At 40.2% G+C, this 19,049-nt stretch overlaps 1 protein-coding gene across 1 annotated transcript; it reads right to left on the reverse strand.

The window, feature by feature from the left end:
• Window positions 1-1,285: 1,285 nt before the first annotated feature.
• Window positions 1,286-3,686, reverse strand: LOC125229136. Its single transcript, XM_048133915.1, has 5 exons — window positions 3,574-3,686; window positions 3,351-3,429; window positions 2,931-3,047; window positions 2,427-2,543; window positions 1,286-1,480 (listed from the first exon to the last, which is right to left on the reverse strand). Exons 1-5 carry the CDS (start codon window positions 3,669-3,671, stop codon window positions 1,286-1,288), a joined length of 606 nt encoding a protein of 201 aa, XP_047989872.1. The 5' UTR covers window positions 3,672-3,686.
• Window positions 3,687-19,049: the final 15,363 nt, after the last annotated feature.

Genomic DNA, 19,049 nt, shown 5'->3' on the forward strand with positions numbered 1-19,049 from the left:
TGGATCAATGAATAAACCACATTTCTCTATAGAAATGTTTTCCTGCGCGCTCAGTTGTTCCAGTGCTCTAGATTCATTGTCCTTTCCGTGCTTAATGGAGGCAACGTTATTTAAGTTATAACTATAAAGAACAGTTTTAACCAATGGGGCTGAATTTTGATTGGCTCTTCTTTTGCAAACCTTTGCAAATATAGATGCCGTCAGAATGCACCGACGGAGCTCCAGCCACAAAGCACTTTCAGCCTGTAATATTGTCGCACGTTCTATATCATGCCGGTTTGCTGCTTGGTCACTGAGATTCTTAAGGAATAACGCTTTCCCATGTTCGTAATCTTCTGGGCTCATATCAGGGCACTGACATTGTGTGCCGTAGTCCTCTTGACCGAAATTAACGATCCTTCGAGCGCGATTAACCTTCTTCCCACACCTACGGATATTATTGGCATGTCTTGCATCTTCTAGCCGTTTTAGCGTTTTACTTGGACTTTTTTTGCACACCGATTTATAAAATGTATACTGAGGTTTCCCAGTATTGAATGCTACAACAGCCGCATAACATCGTGTCGCGTACGAGTTCTTCAGCGAAAAGTTGATGCGTTTTCCTCCTACTAGTTTAGCTACGATGCTATTGAACTGCTCTACTCGATTATTTGTGGAACAGTGTAATAAACTTCGTGAGTTATTTGCAAGTTGTGCGGCATTTTTTTGGAGTTTCAGAAATAGGGTAGATATTTGAGGAATTAGATTTCTTTCCCTTTTTCTTTCGTCAGTACAATAATAGTTGTCACATTCTTTGTGATCTCCGAAGATATGTCGAGGGCTGTTTAATATATCTTTCTGAATATCTAGTATTTTTTGGTCGATTGTAGAGGCCTGCGAATTTCTGTGCTTCACGGCAGCACGAATTGCTTTTCGCAACCTTTTTTGTCGATCTTCGTTTAGTAACTTTCGTTCAGAGTGCGGTATGGAGGTGTCTGTCAAAAGTTTTAAATTTTTCCCGTTGTAATTTCTCAGCAAATGGTTAGTACATTCTATTTTTTGGATGGGAACATCAGGATACGGTCTGCTCTCAAGAATATTTTTATATGTGCTAGAATCCCCATCTGCTATCAGAGTTTTATATATAAGGTTCCTATCCTTTATTGATTGTTTGAAACCTTCGACTAGTATGGCCTGTTCCATACTTGTGGAAGATCTAAAGTGGTTCTTTGTGCATTTATGTACCCTGGAAACAACGCCTTTTTTTTTGCCCTAGCACAGACCACGAAATATTTATTGCGAACGCCTATATGAAGAACCTTTCCTGATCGTTCTCCAATGATAGCCGCAACTCCAGATAATGCGGAATAGCTTGATTTATACGACCGTTTGCTCCAACATGCATCGGCTTGTACTGCAATTTTGGGAACACCTGCTGAATTAATATCGTTACGCAATTTTGCAGCTTCAGCTTCTTGTCCAGCTCTTTGCATAGTTTCTTCTGCAGTATTTTTCCACATATCTTCAACTATGTCATGCCATTTACTGTATAAACGGAAAGGTATAGTCGGCAAATCTACAGATGCAGCAAGTTCGTTAAGATTAGAGAGGCCAATACCAGTCATGATAGTTCCAGAAACTGCGGATGAATTAACGTTAACTGTATCTCTGTCATCCGATGTTTTAATAGCAAACATTGATCCACACATAGCACATTTTGCATGAAACGTTGACGAGAAACCAGCCTGTTTTTCTTTTAATATTTTAATGTGACTGAATCTGCAGCCAAATCTTTCACTATGCTCTACTATGGTGTATAACTGCTCCATGAAGAAACGAAAATCGATTATCCTCCTCCCTTGAATTTCAGGGTTTATCTGTAAAAAAATACTTGCTAGTATTTTGTGTCGCTCTCCAAGCTATACATACTTAGGCTCTAGAGCAAACCATACAACCTGTTTTTATGATTTCCGCTAACTTTATTGAAAAGTTAGTTAGATCCGATGCAATCAATTTCTCTGAGAAACTAGTGCCTTAATTTTACTCTTGTTAAATAAATGACTGAACAAGTGAATCGCAACCTTAAGTACATCCTAATGTTATTTATTTGGACATATGCCGTCAGATATTTGATATTAACTTAAATGTTGTAAAAAAATAACATGTAACCTTATTTTCATCACATGAAGCAGAATTTTCAACCTGTATTACACGCATCGTTTGATTCATCAGATGCAATATTTATGCCGGTCTCACAAAAGGCGTTTTCATTATTAAGTTTCTGAAAAAGAATAAGTTATAACACAGAATTTTAGTAAATCTTATGACGTAGCAGTAGGCACGTATAAAATACTAGTAAAGAGTTTATACTGAGCTAAGGGATGAAAAGCACCGGACACCTGCCTATTTTGGATAAAAATTTTAATTAGTCGAAAAAAACAATTCACCTTATTTTCATCACATGAAGCAGGAGAGCCTTCAAATTGTATCGTTAAAACTTCATCGGTTGCAACAGATGCATCATTCCTGCCAATCTGACAATAGATGTTTTCTTTATTAGCTTCCTGAAAAATAATAGTCAAATTACAAGTTAATAACAATTAATAACGCAGTTGACGCAGTATTTAAGTATAGGCACAGATTACTAAAAAGTTACTAACGTAAGAGATCCTTCACTTGCCCGCAAAACGACAAATACCTACGCTTTATTTAACTAATACTAATAAAACTCAGATGAATAGTAGGTACATGCCACGCGACTATATACACAGGCGGGCGCGTGGCGCCTCTTGACCACTTGTTCAAGTGTAGGTACTTAACGCGCGACCGCGAGCGAGTGACGTAGGCCTGGTAAAGGTTTAAATAAGTCTTACAATTACAACATACCAGCAGGCACGCGGAAAATACCTTACGGATAAAAATTACAATCAGCGTCAAAAGTTACGATTTACCTTATTTTCGTCACAAGAAGCAGGAGAACCTTCAACTTGTATCGTAAAATCATCATTTGATTCAACAAATCCATCATTCTTGCCGGTCTCAAAATAGGTGTTTTCTTTATTAACTTCCTGAAAAATAACGGTCAAATCATAAAGTATAACGCAGTACTTAAATAAAGACTATAAATAAGTCCTATGACATAACAGAAGGCGCGTGGAAAATAAGTAGCAAAGCTGGCCAAGAGGAAAACAGTTACCTATTATATTCTGACAATGTTAATAGCTAATAGACAATTCTGGAATAAGTATTCTTGAGAGCGGTGCAGCGAAAAAGTGAAAATATTTTCTTAGCGCTTAACGAAACAAGGAAAACGATTCACTAACGAATTAAAATTAGTAATAAACATCAATAATTGATGTTTTTGATCTTACTTTATCAAATGTACCGATTTTTTCCATGTTAGTCCCTGAAGTAGAAGCATCATTGTTAAGTAATTTCGATAGCTCTTTTCTGAAAAAATAAAAATGATGATTATGTTATGACTAGCTCGACATTAACTAAACTAAAAGCTACCTTGGCAATACCATTTAATGAACAAATCAAATCATGAAATTGTTTGATTTATGTACCTACTGTTTTTTAATACATGAATACCTGCGAGCAGCAAGAGCTTCTCGTGCTTTTTGAACGGCTATCTCATTCCGTCTCTTACGTTTCCTGAGACAAGGGTACCTGTTTTTTACTTTGGCCATATCTCGCAATAGTGTAACACTGCAATAAAAATAATTAGTGACATAAAAAAACAACTCGCATATGTGTGTAACATAAAAAACACGAAGTGGTTTAGTTACATGGATCACTGGTACCGGTGACCACCATCTGGCTCCATCATCAGACCCTGAGTACCACTTCTTGTCAAAGGTCTTGTTGAGACGAACCCAATGAGCCTAAACACGAAGTGGTTTAGTCATATGGTTCATTGGTACTGGTGACCACCATCTGGCTCCATCATCAGACCCTGAGTACCACCTCTTGTCAAAGGTCTTGTTGAGACGAACCCAATGAGCCTAAACACGAAGTTGTTTAGTCATATGGTTCATTGGTACTGGTGACCACCATCTGGCTCCATCATCAGACCCTGAGTAACCACCTCTTGTCAAAGGTCTTGTTGAGACGAACCCAATGAGCCTAAACACGAAGTTGTTTAGTCATATGGTTCATTGGTACTGGTGACCACCATCTGGCTCCATCATCAGACCCTGAGTACCACCTCTTGTCAAAGGTCTTGTTGAGACGAACCCAATGAGCCTAAACACGAAGCGGTTTAGTCATATGGTTCATTGGTACTGGTGACCACCATCTGGCTCCATCATCAGACCCTGAGTACCACCTCTTGTCAAAGGTATTGTTGAGACGAACCCAATGAGCCTAAACACGAAGCGGTTTAGTCATATGGTTCATTGGTACTGGTGACCACCATCTGGCTCCATTATCAGACCCTGAGTACCACCTCTTGTCAAAGGTCTTGTTGAGACGAACCTAATGAGCCTAAACACGAAGCGGTTTAGTCATATGGTTCATTGGTACTGGTGACCACCATCTGGCTCCATCATCAGACCCTGAGTACCACCTCTTGTCAATGGTCTTGTTGAGACGAACCCAATGAGCCTAAACACGAAGCGGTTTAGTCATATGGTTCATTGGTACTGGTGACCACCATCTGGCTCCATCATCAGACCCTGAGTACCACCTCTTGTCAAAGGTCTTGTTGAGACGAACCCAATGAGTCTAAACACGAAGTTGTTTAGTCATACGGTTCATTAGTACTGGTGACCACCATCTGTCTCCATCTTCAGATCCCGAGTACCATCTTGTTGTGTCTTAGACCGTATTGTAATTTTAACATATTTGTCATCACAACTTTCTAAATGTTCTAATACTTTAACATTCAAACATAACAAAATATTACAAAAGCAAATACTTACGGATCTAGGATCAAATTCGTTGGTCGCTGTATACACACACACAATGCGGGGTTAGCCCGTGTATAAACAAGGCGTCCGACCCACACAACGATAAAATATTCTCGTCGTTTGCGATGAAAACTCGGAGAGCAAAGCGACAACGTCTTACCTTCACGAGCTCCGACGCGGCACTGAAATCGCGGGCGTTCGTCACCGGTAATATAGCGACGGGAGGGCTAGTTTTCAAAAAATTGGCAAAAAATCATTATAAAATATTATAACGACTAATGGATAGCAGCAATTTAAGCAGATTGTGCAGATTATTTATATACTAAAATAACTTCGATAACATGTAGATTTTCGGAGAAATGATCACTTGTTTCGATGTATTCTCAAGACAAAATTGAGTTCGTTTTACTTTCAATTTCTCAATTTCAAAAGGATTAAGTGATAAATATTGTTTAATGGGCCTAAGGTACAAGATATTACGAACTTAAATTTACCACATTTATGAGAGTGAGCTTATCAAATTGTACACAATAAGAGCTCCGAAATCAGTGCTTCACGCGGTTTTTCCTAAACGAGCATCAGAAAAAAAATCATTACTAATTGAATAAGCTTTTTCTTCCATATGTTTTTTAATTAACCGACAGTTAATAAGATGTTCTAACTGAAACAAGTACTTTTACTGTCTTTTGGTAGGGGTAAAGTGTACAATTTTATCGATGAATATTGTGTATTTTACAATATATCGCCTTTTTTTGTTATAGCGCTCTTAACGTTATTATTGGGAAAACAAAACTTTGCGGTCTTGTTGACGATCCACGCATGATTCATCAACGTGATCTCAAGTCAAGACCTTTTCCGCCTCAGCAGTATCTAATCGAAATAGCTTCACAAACAAAGTGTACACAAATACAGAGACAAGTCATTGATACAGACTGCCATTATTCTAGGTGACGACGAACTTCGCGATGCATGAAATGAAAAATGAAAATGAAAACTTGCCTTACTTGCCTGTGATTTTCAATATGTCTCAGGCCCTTGAGTGTTCATATTTTTTGTGTTGTTGCAATTAAAGATCACGTACCTAAGTGACCGGCCACACCAGAGCGTCGCGTGTCTCGGGGCGCGCAACGGGCGTCCGCGCCACGCCGCTTCAGTGTAATTCAAAAAACGCCTCCTCAGTACATTTTGTATAGGAAAGACGTAAGACGCGCCCCAGGTGGCGTGGCGGCGGCGGGGCGCGCGATCTAGATTTCTTCTAGTTTCAGAGTTATTGCCAATTTAAAAAAAACATTTCCGTATTGTTACTCAGTAGAAAAGGTTTCTTAACGGCGCTGATGCGCAATTGTGGAGCATAGTCTCACAGTAGTCATTGATAGATGTCAAAATGTGACAAGAAAAACTTCCAAATAATTTGGTTTTTAGAAAAATTTATGAAGGAACTCATTTTAATTGCCAACTTTATGGATAAAAATTTTTTTTTATGTGAAAATACGTCCAAAAAAGTAAAAAAAAAAAAACAAAAAAAAAATTTTTTTTTGGCGAAAAATTTTAAAATTCATATAACATCTTTTCTTTCTTTTTGCCTCAGAAACGCGTGGTTCAAGTTATGCGGGTTCCTTTTTGTGATTTTCAATATGTCTCAGGCCCTTGAGTGTTCATATTTTTTGTATTGTTGCAGTTAAAGATCACGTACCTAACGAGGACTTTTTAATGTTTTTGTTGACATATAATCGCCTAGCACCCATAGTACAAGCTTTGCTTAGTTTGTTTGTGGTTTGGGTCGATCTGTGTAAGGTATCCCGCAATACAAGGTGCTCGCGAGGAACCCATATAACTTTAACGGCATATTCTTGGTCACATTTTAAGACTAAAATGTCATATAAACTTTTCTAGATTTCGTCTAGTTTCAGAGTTATTGCCAATTTAAAAAAAACATTTCCGTATTGTTACTCAGTAGAAAAGGTTTCTTAACGGCGCTGATGCGCAATTGTGGAGCATAGTCTCACAGTAGTCATTGATAGATGTCAAAATGTGACAAGAAAAACTTCCAAATAATTTGGTTTTTAGAAAAATTTATGAAGGAACTCATTTTAATTGCCAACTTTATGGATAAAAAATTTTTTTTATGTGAAAATACGTCCAAAAAAGTAAAAAAAAAAACAAAAAAAAATTTTTTTTTGGCGAAAAATTTTAAAATTCATATAACATTTTTTTCTTTCTTTTTGCCTCAGAAACGCGTGGTTCAAGTTATGCGGGTTCCTCGCGAACACCTTGTATATTTTTTTTATTTATACTTTGTTCTAGCAAGTTTACATACTCTTCGGGTCGCTACGCCACAGCACTAAGTTAATCTGTATAATTGTTGAAGGTCACGATCTTCATTACAATTATAAATGGCATCAATTTGAGGGGTCTCGGTTATTAATGCTGTTATAACTTAGATTAAATTAACAACAACGGTATAATATATAACGGACTGAGTTCTGGCCTGAGTTAATATTAAGTATTAGTCGTTATGTTTGCTTTGTTTTGAATCGTGCGTGAGGCAAATTTAAGGGTTTAAATATAAATATAAAACGTAAGAAGTCGATAGTTTTGGAAAAACAGTAATACAAATTTAGGGTTCTCAAAGGTCGGCAACGCATAAGTGGCTCCCCTGATGTTGCTTATGTCCATGGGCGGCGATGACTGCTTACCATCAGGCGGCTCGTCTGCTCGTTTGCTGCCTATTTCATAAAAAAAAAAAAAACATAAATTAACTATTATTATTGAGTCAATATGATAATTAAATAGGGACCTAAATGAGGTAGCCATAGGATGTAGTTTATGGGATACTAGCTTTCCCCGCGGCTTTACGCGCGTTAAATTCGATAATTGCTGAATGCTACATACAAACTTCCACCCCCTATTTTAGAAAAGTGGGGAGTTAGAATGAGACAAAAAGTAGTCTATGTCACTATCCATCCCTTCAAATATCTCCACTTAATAAAATCACGTCAATACGTCGTTCCGTTTTGCCTTAAGAGACGGACAAACAACCAGACACACGCTTTCCCATTTAAAATAGTATGGATTAATACATACATACATACATACGATCACGCCTGTATCCCATAAAGGGGTAGGCAGAGCACATGAAACTACTTAAGCTTCAGTGCCACTCCCGGCATATAAGGGGCTGAAAGAAAACGAAACTGTGACATCGCAGTGACAGGTTGCCAGCCTCTCGCCTACGCCACAATTTAACCTATGTCCCATAGTCGCCTTCTACGACACCCACGGGAAGAAAGGGGGTGGTGAAATTCTTAACCCGTCACCACACAGGCAGACAGTATGGATTAATAATAAAATAAATCTGCAAAATATATAGTCGAATGGACGAACTTTTTTTATACTCCGTCGGTGGCAAACAAGCATACGGTCCGCCTGATAGAAAGCGGTCACCGTAACCTACGGACGCCTGCAACTCAAGCAGTGTCACATGCGCGTTGCCAACCCATTAAAATCTTGTACAGTCCCTTTTGCTGTGTGTGTGTTAAGTACACAGCCAAAAGGAGTGTACAAGTTCCAAGGAGGGTCCGGGTTCCGACGACTCAAAGAACAATAGACGGAACAAATTAGTTCCGTAGATCCTTCCATCACCAGCACACCGCACCCTCGTTGAGCTCTGGTAGCCTTACTCACCGGCAGGAACACAAAACTATGAGTAGGGTCTAGTGCTATTTGGCTGCGGTCTTCTGTAAGGCGTAGGGACTTCCCCAGAAGGGCTCTGCTCTATATAGATTCGAGCGATATCCGCTGTGCTGTGCCCTACCACACAAAGCGGAATATCATTCGTTATGCCGTACCCTCCTAGTGTAATTATATCTACAATTGGCAATCTCTATTATCTCTTCGTCTCTAACCAATACAAACAAGGAGCGATACATAAGATTAGTATCTGAATTGATACTGAAACCAATAAAGTTTAATTAAAGATAATGTTCGTTTCCGACCCTTCTCGAAGGAAATATATCGTGTCTTCGGCTTTCCTCATTTTGTAATGAATTTTAAGAGAAGAATTATCTAAGGGCCACTTGCACCAACGAAAGTGGAGGGTTAACCCACCATTTTATATGGAACTTGACAGATGACAGCCCACTAACCCTGAGTTAAGTGGTTGGTGCAAGTAGGCCTAAGAAGGCTAACAAAAAACAGAAGCTTATAGTTACGTTTCATTCATAAATATTATTATTAACCGGCACGATTCCCATCACTACTTAGTATGAAGACCAGTTTTAATTACCACGCTGACATCTTGTATAAGTGTTTTTTTTTATTACATAAACGGACAGACCTACATAAAATGAGTATTTTATTTAGGTTCCTTACGCTTTGACAAACCACATAATATCCGGTTTACCAGTGTAGGTTCACCGTAACGAAACTTATCAATAGTTGGAATTCCCCCTCGGCGGGGTAATTATAACTATTTCTGCCATCTCATATAAAAATCGCATTTTAAAGTATACGGAATCTATATTTTTCGATGAGAGTCAGAAAAAATAAAACCTAGATAAATAATCTACAGTGTGAATGCAATCAATTGTCAGTAAAATTACCGTAGATAGTAGTTTTAGGCAGAGAAAGTTGTAGTAAAGTGTGTCATTTTTGTAGTCGCAGTATCCCCGCTTGACCTTAGTCATAATTATGTTTTAAGACGTGGTCCACTCCGAGCAATTAAGAGGTTGAACGAAAACGTAGTTGTTAACTGAAATAAATGTCATATACAAAGAAAAAATGACCAAGGCCTCCAAGTATTCAAAGCTGCCCAGCTGCTGTATCCAGCTTTGGACGCTTGGAGGCCTTGGTCATTTTTAGGGTTCCGTAGTCAACTAGGAACCCTTATAGTTTCGCCATGTCTGTCTGTCTGTCCGTCCGTCCGTCCGTCCGTCCGTCCGTCCGTCCGTCCGTCCGTCCGTCCGTCCGTCCGTCCGTCCGTCCGTCCGTCCGTCCGTCCGTCCGTCCGTCCGTCCGTCCGTCCGCGGATAATCTCAGTAACCGTTAGCACTAGAAAGCTGAAATTTAGTACCAATATGTATATCAGTCACGCCGACAAAGTGCAAAAATAAAAAAAAATGTTTTATTAGGGTACCCCCCCTACATGTAAAGTGGGGGCTGATATTTTTTTTCATTCCAACCCCAACGTGTGATATATTGTTGGATAGGTATTTAAAAATGAATAAGGGTTTACTAAGATGGTTTTTTGATAATATTATTATTTTCGGAAATAATCACTCCTAAAGGAAAAAAAAAGTGCGTCCCCCCCCCTCTAACTTTTGAACAGTATGTTTAACAAATATTAAAAAAATCACAAAAGTAGAACTTTATAAAGACTTTCTAGGAAAATTGTTTTGAACTTAATAGGTTCAGTAGTTTTTGAGAAAAATACGGAAAACTACGGAACCCTACACTGAGCGTGGCCCGACACGCTCAGTGTAGGGTTCATGACATGACATTTATTTCAGTTTATAATTAAAATAGTAGTGTGTCTACTAAAATACAAATTAAATTATTTTCTATGAGGATAATTTAATTTGTTCTAAAAATAAACGTAGTTGTTATATCGGAGTGGCTGGGTGTTCTTAGCCCATGAAAATAAAGATAAACATAGAAACAATTTTACATTTTGCTTATTTATTTCCTTAACAACAAGCTACGTGATTAGCCGCGTAATTTTATACTCATTAACACTGGTCTCATTAACAGTATGTTTCTTAAAAAAACACTTCTAATGTTATTGAAATGTTATTAAATCAAAAATACAACGAATCGGAATATTATCATCTAGGTACTTAGATGATAATATTTTTAGGGTTCCGTACCAAAAAGGTACAACAGGAACCCTTATGGTGCAACTCTGTCCGTCTGTCTGTCCGTCTGTCACATTCCTAAATATCTCGAGAACTACTAATGCTATCAACTTGAAATTTGGAATAGTTGTGAACATTGTAAACCTCTACAAATAGAAAGTATAATTTTTTTAAATATATTAATTTTAATTGTAGAAAATGGCCAAAATGAAAGGGGGGCAAACTGTAAATTTCAAGTTACTAGGTCAAGTGGGGTATCGTTGGAAAGAGCAGCAAATTGAACGTAAATAAACTATTTTTTATAATTTTTTTGTTGTGGAAAAAAAAAGAATTTTGAAGGAAAATGTAAAAAAAAATACCGTTCCCCCCCCTTATCTCCGAAGTTTACCAACGAAAAATTATGAAAATTTTATTACACATTGGTTTATGCTATATATTACAGGAAAAATATAATCGTGTTTGTATTTTGAATACTTTTTTTTTTAATTCACAAAAAACTTTTCAGATTTTTACTTTCAATTTACCCACCCTTGCGGATGTATATCGCACTTAAAATTAATACGAGATGTTCCGTAAACCATCTTCTGTCCAATAAAGTAAAAACTGTTTAAATCGGTTATCATTATAAAGAATTATCCCTGAAAAACCAGGTTGCGCAAATTAGTTAGCAAATTGACCGGGAGATGGCGCTATACACTATAATACTCATTAATGCCTATACCTTTGTCTTCTAGTCATTAGAGTTATATGAAAATATGAGATTATTTTTACTAGGTAGTTTGAAAGAAAGTTTGTACGGAACCCTCGGTGGGCGAGTCCGACTCGCACTTGACCGGTTTTTTTTTCTATAGAGACGGCGCACGAGCTAGCTGCCATGTGGGATGATGATTCGACGATCGTTGTCCCGATAGTGCTTTTAGCGAACAGTCTCGTAGCGAAAAGTCTCGACCAACATCGACATACTCTCGCTAGGTGGCTGGATGAAGGGTCAGTGAATAACAACTGCACGGGAAGCATGGTCGCGCGATAGACGATAAAATATCAGGCCGTCCCTATCGCACTTACATATAGTGCGATAGGGACGGCCTGCTATTTTATCACTTATCGCGCGACCATAATTGCCTGCCTGGTTGACTAGCCCGTTATCTAATATCTATTCGCTTATTAGCAAATTAGGTAATCTTCTTGATTTTGAATTAACATGGATTTTCGCAAAGTGACGCCTGATTCCATTAATTAGGTACATTATTTGTTCGGTGTTTATACATTTTTTTGTAATTATTTTAGTATTATTTTACTTTAATTATCACGAGAAAAACACCTAAAGAATAAAAGGAATTTAATTAAGTACGACAGCAAAACATTCATCTTGATTTGCACGTGTAACAAATTGATTTAAATTTAATTATATTAGGTAGATGAAAAGCAGAGGAAATATTGAAAGGTCATTTCAATTTATATTACAAATAATTACATTCCAATCTACATGACTGAAGCGAAATAAAGAGATCTTTGAAACGTGTCCTTTGAAAAATCCATACCAATATTAAATTAATTTTTTATTAAGCAGAAACATCTGCTAACGATTCTAAACATTTTTATATTAAAGGAAAAAATGGAAAAATTTACGCTTCCGGCGGGACTTGAACCCGCACCATTTTTGCAATCCGTGCAATGCTCTTACCAATTGAGCTACGGAAGCCACGCCGGACCTCGCAAATCTTTCCATGCCTTTCCTTTTTGTACACACGTCGGCAAAACGGAGCGACGGATTGACGTAATTTTTCAAGCGGAGATAGTTGAAGGAACGGAGAGTGACATAGGATATTTTTTGTCTCTTTCTATCGCGAGCGAAGCCGTGGGCAAAAGCTAGCAACAAATTAATAATAACGTGTTGGATTAATATTGGACGCAAGTCTTATAAATGACTGGGCTAGAAAAACCCGTGAGTTTTAAACGGAGATGCAAATAAAATAATAATATGTTATACATATAGCCTCAAGCGGCGCTGTCGCTCGATCACAGATGCTGATTAAATCATCTATGAAGATGTACAAGGAAATTCCTTGAAGGAATAATGATGATGATGTACAATCACGCCTGTATCCCATAAAGGGGTAGGCACTAGGCAGAACACATGAAACTACTCGAGATTCAGCGTCACTCTTGGCAAATAAGGGGTTGTTGTCGTTGTTGATTAAGAGAAAACGAAATTGTGATATTGCAATGAAAGGTTGCCAGCCTCTCGTCTATGCCGGAATTAAAACCGACGACCGGTCTGGCCTAGCGCGTAGTGTCCCTGCCTGCAACGCCGCGGTCTCAGGTTCAAATCCCGGTAAGCTTAGATTAATATTTCTATGCCGGTAAGGACATTTATTTGTGTGATGAGCACAGATATTTGTTCCTGAGTGATAGATGTTTTCTATATATAAGTATTTGTATATTATATATCGTTGTATGAGTACCCACAACACAAGCCTTCTTGAGCTTACCGTGGGACTCAGTCAATCTGTGTAAGAATATCCTATAATATTTATTTTCCCCTCACTAGCTCGGAAACACGTGTTTTGTCATTTTAACTATAAAACTCCCGTGAGACTCATACATATTTAAAAATATTTTAAGCGGGTTACTCACGTATTAAGTCGATATAGCGTTCGACATGTTTCGGTTCAATTTCGAGAACCTTTCTCAAGAGTAGCGACACCCCGCCTTTACATGTCGAGAGCGCGACGCATATCGACTTAATACGTGAGTAACCCGCTTAAAATATTTTTAAATATTTTTTTTAAATACGTGTTTTGTCCTTTAATACCAGCGGGTAAAAACGCATTTTATCCACTAGTGGATAAAGTAATTTGATCGTGAATAGAGGCAAATTTTCTGCTTCAAAATTGATAAAAGTGGGTAAATCTAGTGATGAAGATGTTTTACCACCTGCTACTGGAAGCAGTGATAAACGCGTTTTTTGCGTTGTACTTTCCTCGCTATAGTGAGGAGAAAAGTTTTAAACAGACGAGTGCAAATGTATTTTACTTCTCGTGTAAAAACTTGCAAGCTCAGGATTCTATTCTCGAACCACTCGCTTCGCTCGCTCAACTATAAAATCCTTACGCTTACTCGTTTTTCAATTCCACACTCGGCGTTAAAATACAACTTTGCCCCCTTGTATAACATTATTTGTTATTATTTAACAGAATTTAACCTATAAGTTCCATATTTATTCACTTGAACTTTTCTTGATCAAATCGGGGAAATATTGCAAAGAGGCCAGGTCAGAAGTACTCGAAACCGACGAGCGTGTATGAGAAATGTTATGAAAGTGTGTGAAGCGAAAGTGGTTTGTCAGGATCGTAGTAAATGGAAATCCGTGATCTCTGCCTACCCCTCTGGGAAACAGGCGTGATTGTATGTATGTATGTATGTATGTATTTATTCACTGAACACGCGCGTCAATGTGACCAGCGGATAACTGTGGCACTCCAGTTAGTATGTAGTTTAAAACGTAAAAAATATTTCTCAAATTTCAATCTGCTAAGCCACTTCAAATTGCCCCGGTGCACGTTATAAAATTATTAAAATGAAAATGTTACCTGTACTTATTGAGCTCTGCTCTGAAACTGCCTGACAGTTAATCCATCAACTGATAAAACATCGAACTCAAACAAAACCGATTAAAAGTCTCGTATGACAAAACGATCGACCGACAAAAAGTTTTTGCATAAAATATGACGACCGGTCGAAATAGTACAGTCACCAACACAGCTGTGTATACAAAGTGCCAAAAATATGTATACAGAACTTTATTACCTGTACATAAAGGTGTGTATACATATTTTTGGCACTTTGTCTGTATACACAACTGTGTTGTTGACTGTACATTACGATAAAAGTGCGTAAAGAAGGAAGTTCGGAACGAGTGGCGATAAATTAAAACTCGACCGAAGGGAGTGTTTTAAATCGAGACTTACGAATTTCCTTTTCGCACGTGTATCGTACGACGTTTTTCAGTACAGATGACCCTCCGAAGCTTCAACCTGGCATGCAATGAACCACTTCTCGCCCTAGTGCAAAAAACTCACCATCTGTACTGAAAATCACAGCGAGAAGTGGTTCATTATATGCCAGGTCGAAACTTCGGAGTGCTATCTGTATTGAAAAACGTACTACCTATGTGCACGTGCGAAAAGGAAATTCGTAACTCGTGTCAATTTAAAACACTCCCTTCGGTCGTGTTTTAATTTATCGCAACTCATTTCAAACCTCCTTTTTTACGCACTTGTATCGTAATGTACTATTTCAGTACAGTAGGCCTAGCACATGATGGCCGCGGGAGTATGTCGCCGCGAGATAGATGCCACGTCTTCTTCTAACTGTATTAATGACATAAGGACGGGTAGTCTATCTCGCGGCGACATACTCCCGCGGCCGTCATGTGCTAGGCCTACTGTATTGAAAAACGTACTACCTATGTGCACGTGCGAAAAGGAAATTCGTAACTCGTGTCAATTTAAAACACTCCCTTCGGTCGTGTTTTAATTTATCGCAACTCATTTCAAACCTCCTTTTTTACGCACTTGTATCGTAATGTACTATTTCAGTACAGATGGAGCAAAGTGGTTCATTTCTTGTCAGTAGGCCTAGCACATGACGGCCGCGGGAGTATGTCGCCGCGAGATAGACTACCCGTCCTTATGTCATTAATACAGTTAGAAGAAGACGTGGCATCTATCTCGCGGCGACATACTCCCGCGGCCATCATGTGCTAGGCCTACTGGTCGAAACTTCAGAGGGCCATCTGTACTGAAAAACGTCTTACGATAATTATAATTTATGGCCACTTGTTTCGAACTTCCTCTTTTCCGCACTTGTGTCGTAATGTACCTACAGACAGTAACAGCATTCCAGGACGGTTACTTAATGGGATAAAAAAAATTAAGGTAGGCTGCGTCAGGGACACAGCCGCGATGGATAACGTGAAACGTTGTGTGGACCACCGCTATTGAGGACGGGACGTAACTAACTAGCGAAGGCCGCAGCAGGCCGAGCTGCGGACAGACAGTGCTCCCAGGCATAACAATAATAAGTGTCTAAAAAGCGAAGCGGCGGGCCGGAGGCCCAACGCTGAGCTTCGAAACCTAGCGAAGGCCGAAGGCCGAGCTCCGCGTAGGGCCGAAGGCCCGGAGCGTCCCCGAGGCAGTTCAAAGCACGCGAGGCCGCAGGCCGAGCTGCAGACAGATAGTGCTCCCACACAAAGCAATAGTAAAAGTGTCTAAAAAGCGAAGCGGTGGGCCAGAGGCCCAGCGCTGAGCTCCGAAACCCAGCGAAGGCCGAAGGCCGAGCTCCGCGTAGGGCCGAAGGCCCGAAGCGTCTCCGAGGCGCTCCCAAGTACGCGAGGCCGCAGGCCGAGCTGCGGACAGATAGTGCTCCCACACAGAGCAATAATAAAAGTGTCTAAAAAGCGAAGCGGTGGGCCGGAGGCCCAGCGCTGAGCTTCGAAACCCAGCGAAGGCCGAGCTCCGCGTAGGGCCGAAGGCCCGGAGCGTCCCCGAGGCCCTCCCAAGTACGCGAGGCCGCAGGCCGAGCTGCGGACAGATAAATAGTGTTCCCGGGCATAACAATAATAAGTGTCTAAAAAGCGAAGCGGCGGGCCGGAGGCCCAACGCTGAGCTTCGAAACCTAGCGAAGGCCGAAGGCCGAGCTCCGCGTAGGGCCGAAGGCCCGGAGCGTCCCCAAGGCAGTCCAAAGCACGCGAGGCCGCAGACCGAGCTGCGGACAGATAGTGCTCCCACACAGAGCAATAGTAAAAGTGTCTAAAAAGCGAAGCGGCGGGCCGGAGGCCCAACGCTGAGCTTAGAAACCCAGCGAAGGCCGAAGGCCGAGCTCCGCGTAGGGCCGAAGGCCCGGAGCGTCCCTAAGGCGCTCCCAAGTACGCGAGGCCGCAGGCCGAGCTACGGACAGATAGTGTTCCCAGGCATAACAATAATAAGTGTCTAAAAAGCGAAGCGGCGGGCCGGAGGCCCAACGCTGAGCTTCGAAACCTAGCGAAGGCCGAAGGCCGAGCTCCGCGTAGGGCTGAAGGCCCGGAGCGTCCCCAAGGCAGTCCAAAGTACGCGAGGCCGCAGGCCGAGCTGCGGACAGATAGTGCTCCCACACAGAGCAATAGTAAAAGTGTCTAAAAAGCGAAGCGGCGGGCCGGAGGCCCAACGCTGAGCTTAGAAACCCAGCGAAGGCCGAAGGCCGAACTCCGCGTAGGGCCGAAGGCCCGGAGCGTCCCCGAGGCGCTCCCAAATACGCGAGGCCGCAGGCCGAGCTGCGGACAGATAGTGCTCCCACACAGACAAATAATAAAAGTGTCTAAAAAGCGAAGCGGTGGGCCGGAGGCCCAATGCTGAGCTTCGAAACCCAGCGAAGGCCGAAGGCCGAGCTCCGCGTAGGGCCGAAGGCCCGGAGCGTCCCCGAGGCGCTCCCAAGTACGGGAGGCCGCAGGCCGAGCTGCAGACAGATAGTGCTCCCACACAGAGCAATAATAAAAGTGTCTAAACGCGAAGCGGCGGGCTGGAGGCCCAACGCTGAGCTTCGAAACCCAGCGAAGGCCGAAGGCCGAGCTCCGGGTAGGGCTGAAGGCCCGGAGTGTCCCCGAGGAGCTCCCAAGCAGGCGAGGCCGCAAGCCGAGCTGCGGATAGATAGTGCTCCCACACAGAGCAATAATAAAAATAAAAAAATAGCTGAGCTGTGGAGAGAGAAAGCTCCCACACAGAGAAATAATAAAAGTGTAAGGTAAGCAAAATACAAAAGACAAGACCGTGGGGCCTTCGGGGCCTGCGCACCACCAAAATTAAGCAAAACTTTAACTATGGGTGCTAGGCGACGATATGACATAGGTACTTATTATACATAGAAAACTTCCATGACTCAGAAACAAATATCTGGGTACGTCACACAATTGAATGCCCTTACCGGGATTCGTACCCAGGACTGCGGCTTAGCAGAACGTCTAAGTGTAAGTAAGTATGTAGCTATTTGAATGAATGAATGAACATTACAAAGTCCAAATTCTCAAGCAACCGCCGTCGGTTCCATTTACTGTCGCCGCACCGCTACAGATTCTGATGCATTATTTGAGAATATTACAACTACAATGAATCATTATTGCTTGATCTTCATAATAAAAATAATTTGATTCATTTTAATGTTTTAAATTTTGCATGCGATGGCTTTAAACGAATCGAAAGAGACACGATTGCTTCGGTATGTTGTATGCGGCTGCCGGCGCCATACATTCTAAATGCATATTTGAGGAGATGAATATGTTTTACTATAGAAAATGTATATTTACTGTAATCCTTATTAGTTAGTCTTAGTGTTTTAAGCACTTTTTTACGGTTATATGCTTAAATTTTTGCATACGATGGCCTTAAACGAATCGGAAGAGACAAAATTGCTTCGGTATGTAATATGCGACGGCGGCGCCTTACATTCTAATGCATATTGGAGGAGATGAATATGTTTTAGTATAGAAAATGTATATTTATTGTAATCTTTATTAGTTAGTCTTAGTGTTTTTAGTAATTTTTGATGGTTTTATGCTTTAATTTTATCATATGATTGCCTCAAACGAATCGAAAGAGTCACGATTGCCAACAAGTTTCAGTACATTGCCATCCATTGCCGCCGCCATAGTTTCTAATGCATTATTTCATAAGATGAATAAGTTGTACTATGGTAATGTATATTTATTTTAATCTTTATTAGTTAATCTTAGTGTTTTAAGTAAGTTTTGACAGTTTTATGCTTTAATTTTTGCATACGATGTCCTCAAATATGAACAAGCACCAAATTTTTGTAAAAAATGCCACATTATTGAATTTTTCCAGCTGGTCATATATAAATATGTTAGTCTTTTATAATATTTCGATAATTTAACACTAGATCTATCTAACAATACCATTTTATGGTACAGCACAATACAATTTTTGTGAGTACTTGCTAAACAAACACTACAAAAAATGACATTTTTGGCCCGAATGGAACGCTTTTACTGCAAAAGTGGCGCCATCTGTATCAGCAAATTATGTATATCCGACTACTTTCCTCTATACAGTCATATTAAAATTGTCTGTGTAGGTATTATAGTTACAGAGATATAAGCCGCCGCGCCATAACACTTTTCGTTACACCTGGTTTTCGGTCCGGTCACTCTACTACGGGTTTTTAAAGACGTTCACCTAACGTTTCACGTCAAAAAATTGATGCATTTTCCTTGTTCTTTACGCTATTGAGTTTAATATTCTCATCATCATCC

This window comes from Leguminivora glycinivorella, chromosome 8, assembly GCF_023078275.1.
Source record: "Leguminivora glycinivorella isolate SPB_JAAS2020 chromosome 8, LegGlyc_1.1, whole genome shotgun sequence".
In the NCBI taxonomy this organism is placed as follows: Eukaryota; Metazoa; Arthropoda; class Insecta; order Lepidoptera; family Tortricidae; genus Leguminivora; species Leguminivora glycinivorella.

Coding starts and splice junctions, on each gene's coding strand:
- LOC125229136 (XM_048133915.1), bottom strand. CDS start 3,671: ATGGCCAAAGTAAAAAACAGGTACCCTTGTCTCAGGAAACGTAAGAGA. Junction 3,430..3,573: donor GAAGCTCTTGCTGCTCGCAG/GTATTCATGTAT, acceptor TTATTTTTTCAG/AAAAGAGCTATCGAAATTAC. Junction 1,481..2,426: donor CTTCATGTGATGAAAATAAG/GTGAATTGTTTT, acceptor AAAATACTGCAG/AAGAAACTATGCAAAGAGCT.